This window comes from Pseudorca crassidens, chromosome 9 (assembly GCF_039906515.1).
Source record: "Pseudorca crassidens isolate mPseCra1 chromosome 9, mPseCra1.hap1, whole genome shotgun sequence".
NCBI lineage: Eukaryota > Metazoa > Chordata > Mammalia > Artiodactyla > Delphinidae > Pseudorca > Pseudorca crassidens.
Genome location: NC_090304.1, coordinates 41,212,671 through 41,220,445, shown reverse-complemented (window position 1 = coordinate 41,220,445; position 7,775 = coordinate 41,212,671). Strand labels below are relative to the sequence as shown.

The following is a 7,775-nucleotide window of genomic DNA, read 5'->3' as shown; positions in this document are numbered from 1 at the left end:
TAACTACAATGATTTTATTCTGCATTGAGCTTTAGTTTATTTCAAGGAAAAGAGTGTTTTCAATATCAAGAAGCATGTGTATATATGTGTCTTCCATGCTATTTTTTCTGCAAGTTGCTTTCACTGCAAATTAGAGAAGTAGAGTTCAGCTGCTAACATGTATCTACTATAGTTGCCTTCAAGTTATATGGGGAAACTGAGGCTCAGAGAGGGTCTGGCCCATGGTGACATAGTTAGCAGAGGACAAACACAATATTTGAACCCAACTCTATGCTCTGAATCCAGATGTACATAACATTGTAAGGAATACTTCCAAAGGGTAGAGTCTTGCCTTTCAAACTCAAAAACTAGAAGATCACAATTATAACTTCAGGGAACAGCGTTTTAAGTGAAGAGGTTCTATATTTCCTGGCAGATGATCTTAGTGTCACCAGGAGACACTGGAAAAATAAAAATAAACCCAAGTTAGAGGGATTTCAGTTATTGAGACTCTCTGTTCTATATCCAGCCACTACAGATTTTTTTATGATACATGCCCAGGGAGGGTTAGAGTGTGACCCGCACCCCTGCAATAATACCCAGCCACCAGCCATGCCATTCAAAGTACTAGGGTGGTCACCTTCCTGGAGTCATTTCACTCTTCAGGGCTGCAGGTCCCTGTGGTGGTGGCCAAAGGCTTTGGAGCCCACGTTGGTGGGCATGTAGTTCCTCTTAATCATGCTCCCAGATCTGCTCAGCCAGCCCGCCATCTTATGGGTCACGCAAGTGGCAGTGTTGCACGAACTCTTCTGGGCAGTGATGCTGATTTGTAGGATGGAGAAAATGAGAAGGCCTGTCAGTGAGAGGTTGAGGGCAGATGCTGCCCTATGGGATCATCAGTGGAAAATTACTACTCTGAGAGGCACCAGTGAACCTTAAATGTTTCTGCTAAATACAATCATCACAGCAGAAAATCAAAGGGTTTTAGGGAAAATGCCACAATCACTCCCTGTAGACATTTTCAGGGGTGTCAGAAGACCAAAGATGTCTCCGGGTTAATGTTCTTGGAACACAGAACTGTAACAGCCAATCTTTCATGTGTAAATTAAACACCAACCAAGGCTTATGAGATGAGAGAGAGATTTATGGCACTATACCCAATCTCATTCTTAAGTATACCCCTTCCTGGTAAGCTGGGGGAAGGGTAAGCCATGTTCTGGGAGGGGTGCAGAGATTTACCTGAAGCTCTCTTCCTCATGCTCCAGCTCACTGGCCTTCATCTGCACATAATACTTCACCATTGCAGCCAGTAGGAGGCGCGATTCCTCCTCAGTGAGTGTAGCAGGTACAAAGCCACTTTCCAAGGCCGACCTAGGGAAGGGAAGGAAGCCCAACTCATGCTCTGAGCCCCTGCCTACCCGCACACCGCAGGATAAGCAGCCAGCTTTCTTGGTTTCTGGGGCTTCCACTGAGGATGTGGCCAATCCAATTCTCTCTCTCTTTTTAATTTCTTTTTTTAAGGTTTTAAAAATAACATTTATTTCTTAAAGGTTAACATGTGCAGGGCTTCCCTGGTGGCGCAGAGGTTGAGAGTCCGCCTGCCGATGCAGGGGACACGGGTTCGTGCCCTGGTCCGGGAAGATCCCACATGCCGCGGAGCGGCTAGGCCCGTGAGCCATGGCCGCTGAGCCTGCGCATCCGGAGCCTGTGCTCGGCAACGGGAGAGGCCACAACAGTGAGAAAAAGTTAAAATGTGCATAATAAGAAACCAAAAAACACAAGAAACAAAAAACAAAGTCATCCATCATCACAAGCAGTATACTGATGTGTCCTTCTAGATCTCATTTGTGTATTTACACAATTAAGCATCCATTTTTATGTAATTAAGATCATACAGTTATGTATCATGCTTGTTCACACATCATTTCAAAGTCCCAAAGCTATGAGTATTTTGATAACCAAGAATACACTACACCAACTCAATCTGGAAGGAGAAGAATGTAATCCTGCCTTTCTTGGTGACAAAAATTTCAGAAAAGACAAAAATGGCAACAGGCCTCTAGACAAAGATATTGGCAAAGTTATGATTAAAATACTACATTCCCTTAATGTTCAATTAAAAATGAGACATAAAGCAACAGAGTACACAGAGTATAATGCTTTTAAGAGGATTCATTATCCAATCTAAACTATTAAAGTGTTAGCAAGGAGGTATGTTTCCATTGAATTACTTAACAATATATTCCTATAGTACAGCCAAGAGATGCACACACATCAATGGTTATCATCAAAATATAAATATGAACATGTCCACATACATCCCTCCCTTTATACTTCCTTCTGCCCCTCTGCTGCCAACCTAATGAACACGTCCTGACATACATTTCTCAGAGACGGTTTAACAATTCCATGTCCAAGATGCTGCTTTTTCATGAATTATAACAAACATATTTACAAGTTGGTTAATTCACTAGCTCTACTTTTTACCATATATTGTCACTTCAGGACATCTAAAAAAGCCTAGATGTTGCAAAATAATGAATGAACCTTGTCTATAATAAACATTGGTACTTCACAAAAATGCACATATAGACCTATGGTTATAACCTAAAATTGTTTTCTATACGGAGATATTAGCCAAGAGCCCTTTCCCTTCACCCTTCCTCTTACCCCTTCTCCAGCATTTCAATGACTAAGTACAAGACTACATCTAGCTCCAAGATGTGGATTAACATAGACACTCCCAGAAGATACAGCCCTTCCTAAAAACCAACAAAAGGGCATTTATTAAGGGATTATTTTACTACTTTATTTTTAATATACTTTGGGCATTAGGACTTTCTTATTCTTTAATACACAGCAATATTAACTAAAACACACAAATAGAACAAGGGTTAGACAATCTGAACTTGTCTAAAGACTCATGGGCACAGATCCCTTCTCTGCACTTCCTTCCCTGTCCCCTCTTCCCTCCCCGACTACCCAATGAACAATCAGCCTACTCTCCAAGACTCAAGTTTAACAATTCCACTCCCCAAATATAACCATTCCTATGAATTAACAGAAAAAAAATATGTAAAATGTGTTACTTTAACTCTCTACTTTCAACATATGTTGTGCACTTTTACACATCTAGAAAGACTAGATGATTCAAATAAGGATTTCAGTTTGTCCACTATCTATACACATAGTAGCAATGAATAAACTGCACACAAAGGCTTTAATCTCAAAGTGTCTTCTAAACAGGAAAACTCTGGCCTAGAACTCTTCCCCTTTTCATCTCTATCAACCCAGCCCAGTTCTCAATGGACAGGGCATGAGGCATGTATCCATCCAAAAATGCCAGTTCACCAGGATTTAGGTTCTGGTGTGACCTAAAAGAAGTAGTTTGCTCCAAGTGGATTATATAGACTTGTGAAAGGTGATGGTTAGATTTTCAAGAATTTTATGAGCTTAGTGTAAATACAGCCATTATTAAAAATTAAATGATAATGATTTGAATCTGAAAATGATTTCAGTTTAATATAATCTGAATAAAGGTGAGAAATTAGATGAAAACATCACATAGATATAATAACAAACTTATTGGGAAAGTAATTAGCAGATTAGGATGCAATTCATTGATCAAATTATGGTAAAAGTAGTAAATAGGTTTGCTAAAGATAGAAATGTTTGGTAACAATCAACAAAAGCATGCTGTGAGGTTCAATGAGTTACAGTATATGAAATTTACAAGGAGTATCCTGTATCTTATGTGTGTTTGTAAACTGTGTGATACACATCTTTGTATCACAAAAAATTTATGATAAACTTATATACATGTTTACATTCATACGTTACCCGCCCCCCCATAAGAGCCAGATTCAGCACAGCACAACTTAGAACACAGAATTATAAGATTGGGAGTTGGGAGTGCTCCTGGCAGGGCTGTCTCACCTGAATGGCGCTGAGTGCAGCACACCTGCCTGGTACAAGACCAGGATGCTGAGGACCAGGAAGGGGGGGAACTTCCAGAAGACCATGACGACTCTCTGCAAGGGAAGAATAACATCAGCACCTGGAGAATAACAATTTCCATGAGCCCACAGACCCAGGCTCTGCTCCTGCCTCTGCCCCTAACTCCCTTGCCTTCTGGTTTCATGCTAGTCATGTCACTCCAATTCACCATCATTTCCTGCTCAGCAAAATGGACTGCTGGAAAATCCAGTAAGGCTGCGGCATGCTTGGTTTAGCAAAGAAACCTAGTGGGACAACTGGGTGAGGAGGTCTTAGTCTATAGCGCCCGCCCCATCACTCCACTCACTCTCACATACAACCTGTTGGCCAGGACTCCTGGAGGACAGAGTCCGAGTACCAGTCACCACAGCTTTTCCCACTGTGCAACCCAGAGCTGTCCTCCTGGTGCCGGGCTTTTGCACATACATGGAGGGGGGAGGGGATTACCGAGGACAAATTTCTGCGGTTGGAATCCCTGAGAAACTGAAGAACCACATTCCACTGCTCAGCTGCTCCACACTTTGGTAGAGAGTGCCCTGTAAGAATCTAGCTGGAAGGGTCTCAAATTGGAACCAAGGACTTAAACTGGGAAAAAAGTTCCCAGAACCCACAACGGGGGCTTGCGTTTAAAGGCTGCCTGCCCCTCAGTCACTGCACCTATTTGGCTCCCGCTTGCGCTGGCCCAGGTTCTGAAGCATTTCCCGCGGTCCGCTAGGCACAAGACGTGATCCGTGAGAGCACCATCTGCACAAAACTATTCCTGCGTCCAGATCTGCTTGCAGTGCCAGGGGAGCTCCAGCATCCCAAACTGACCTAAGCACGTGTGCTTCGGGAAAGGAAACTGGAGCCCGCCTCAGCGCGGGGAGAGTGAAGCAGGGAGTGCGTGAACTGAGACCATCCAGTGTTACCTGTGGAAGACGCCTGGGATGCATTGCAGAGTAATGCAGGTTGTGTGAAATGACCTAGACAGAAGTGGACAGAGCCTTTGAGACTGGAAGAGATCAGCTAAGAAAAAGTAATGGAGAGAGAGAGAAGGAAGAGAGGGGAGAGAGAGAAAAGCAGAATCCCAGCTAAGCAGGAATCTCCAGGCTTACCTGGCAGCAGGAGCCAGGTGGCTTGGAGCAGAGGAGGGAGCAGTGGCAGTAGCTTTGGCTTCAGGCGATGGCACGGTGGCAGAAGTGGCAGTGACACTCGAGCTGGGCAGTGCGTCTGATGCCTCCCAACACCAGCAGCTGCTCTTATTCCCGCTGCTCTGGGTCTGGGGTGGTCCAGGAGCTCTGGGCAACCAATGAGGGGAAGGATCTGAGCCCCAGAAGGATTGTGTCATCACTTGGCGTCCAGAATCTGGAGCATCCAGAAGGACCACCCCACTTGCATTTGCATTGAGGTCATTGATGGCGGGGGCGGGAGGGGGACGTGGGGGGGTTGGTGAGGACCAACGAAAAACACAGGAAAAGTGAGTAGGAATTTGAGGACAGTTTAACGTCATGGTTAACTTCACCTGTTCGGTTTCGCGGGTTTTGAACACGCACGTGTCCCACTCCATCCCCAGCTGTGCGATCTTGTCGGGCAGAGTCCAGCATTACAAGGAATGCTGTCTCCCCTAGGTCTGACCGCAGACCTCTGTGCAAGTGCAGCTTCGAGGGTTAATGCATAGTAGAGTTGATGATTCTGTGCCCAAGCAGGGGGTCTGATTCAGGCAGCTGGGATCACGCACAGGAGGGCAGGGCTTGTGGGTATCAGACACAGAGGATCAAGAACTTTGTCACACTGGAACTCTGCTGCAGTTGTGCCTTTTCCAGGTGGAAACATCGTGGGCTAGTAACTTCTAGTGCCTCAGTATACTTATCTATGAAATGGGGATCATATTCTCATCTTGAAGGAATGTTATCATTACTAAGTATGTACCTGTTATCTGCCCAGGTAGGGATCTAGAAGTGCTTACCAGGGAAGTTCATAGGGGATTCTGTGGGATCGCAATCCATCTTCCCAATCAGCACCCTGTGCAGCTGCCTGGAGTCATGCTGGTTGGTCCATCATGAGGGTTAAGGAGGGGTTGGATGCCCTGCTGGGCCTGAGCACGGAAGTGCAAGGCTAAAAGCTTCCAAGCGGACCTCTAGCCCCACACCTCCTCCCCCACCATTCATCACCTAAAGTTCAGCCTGCTCGAACCATTTGCCCAGCTGCCCCTTTCTTCCGGCTGCTGTTTGCCAAGATGTTCTAGTGACCTGTGATTCCAGCCCTGCACCCATGTCTACCGCAGTTCAGTCCTCTGCTAGAAAGCCCGCCAAGCTTGATGGTGCTGAAGAGTCCAGCGGAGTGCAATCCTCGCTCTCACTTCAGTCATACACTGCACACACACAAACTCAGTATTTCCTCCAAACATGTGCCCAGTCCCAAACCACAGGCACTCACAAAATGACACTGGCGCTCAGCGGCATCCAGGTGATGCGCTCAGTCCCGCCCTAAGTATGCGCAGAGCGGCATGATTAGGACCTGCATCCTCGAAACCTGCACCGACTCTCAGTAAGTGTGCTCTGTAAAGCCCAATTACCCAGCAACCTCGACTCTCCTACACACTGCCCAGCACGTTTCTGGATCTCTCTGTCAGAGCTCCTGCTCTAAGCCTTCCAGGAAGGTCTGAGGTGCTGACTTGCCGTCCTCAGCAGATAGAATGCAGAAAACGAAGCTTCTCACTGTCCGCAGTATCGCTGGGTCTGAGCACATAGCGCAAGATCCAAGCAGCCTGTACAGACCCTCCAGCGCGGCAAGCACTGCGGCGGCATCGCGGGGCGGTGGAATAAAACACGGATCCCAGGTAGCTGGTTTTCTCAGGCGGAACCGAAACTAGCCGAAACGAGCCACGTGGTGACCCGAGCCACTGGTCCACGCCCCAGACCTCAGTGTCAAGAAGCTTCAGTGTTTTGTTCGACACGGCAGCTGCCTCGCGGCACATCTCTTCCCCTTGCAGGTTGGTGGTCTCCGGGCTCAGGACACCTAACTTCCAAGATGCCCTTATTCCAATTTTCTGCTTCTTAACCGCAGCGGTGGCACTGATGCAAGCGAATAAAACCTTGGGGCAGGGGAACTGGATATCTGAAACTGGCTCTCCTCAGGCAGGGCGGTGGGGGATCCGGGGAATGGAATAACCGGTTGGAAGCGTGCAAGTGCGCTTGGGCGCGGAGCCGGGAAAGGCAAGATGTGCAAGGGAAGGATTCAGGATGGCGGATCGCGGGTTCAGTGCATCCTGGAGTCTCGAGGCATAAATCGGGGGCTGAGATCCAGACCCGGGTTAGGGAACTCAGCAGCAAGACTAAATTGGCGAACGCGGCAAAGCAGATACTGTGCGGCATGTAAATTGGGCTCTGCCACTTAAGACTGTTGTAGGCGAGGCATTAAAACTCAGGTGCAAGACACTTCTGCCGACATGACTTCCAAGACCTGAGGTTTCTGACGTATCAATCTTCTGAAATCATTTGTAAGTACGTGTGTACATGGATTGCCTTTTCCTTTTAAAAAAAAAAAACTTATTCATTTGGCGGCGCCGGGTCTTAGCTGCGGCAGGGGAGATCTTCGTTGCCGCGAGCGCACCGTCACTGCGGTCTGCGGAATCTTTAGTTGTGGCCTGCAGGAGGTATGCGGGCTCTATTTCCCTTACCAGGGATCGAACCCCGGTCCCCTGCATTGGTAGCTCGGAGTCAAGCACTGGATCACCAGGGAAGTCCCGCCTTTTCCTGGGGAAGTCCTGCCTCTTCCTATTGAGAGAACCATGGCTTTCACCAGTGGAATGGTGATGACAA

General features: G+C 46.9%; 1 protein-coding gene across 1 annotated transcript; it reads right to left on the bottom strand.

Moving 5' to 3' along the window:
- On the bottom strand, nt 1–7,407 carry LOC137230424 (calcitonin receptor-stimulating peptide 2-like). The gene is made up of 5 exons (XM_067749798.1): nt 5,070–7,407; nt 3,916–4,010; nt 1,219–1,350; nt 620–801; nt 1–440 (listed from the first exon to the last, which is right to left on the bottom strand). The coding sequence occupies exons 2-4, from the start codon at nt 3,999–4,001 to the stop codon at nt 642–644; spliced, it is 378 nt and encodes a 125-aa protein (XP_067605899.1). The 5' UTR covers nt 4,002–4,010; nt 5,070–7,407; the 3' UTR covers nt 1–440; nt 620–641.
- Between the last annotated feature and the right edge of the window lie 368 nt (nt 7,408–7,775).

Excerpts from the sequence above, each read along its gene's own strand:
- LOC137230424 (XM_067749798.1), bottom strand. The coding sequence starts at position 4,001 with ATGGTCTTCTGGAAGTTCCCCCCCTTCCTGGTCCTCAGCATCCTGGTC. Across the intron at positions 1,351-3,915 it reads CTGCACTCAGCGCCATTCAG|GTCGGCCTTGGAAAGTGGCT; the intron begins GTGAGACAGCCC and ends TCCCTTCCCTAG. Across the intron at positions 802-1,218 it reads CATGAGGAAGAGAGCTTCAG|CATCACTGCCCAGAAGAGTT; the intron begins GTAAATCTCTGC and ends CCTACAAATCAG.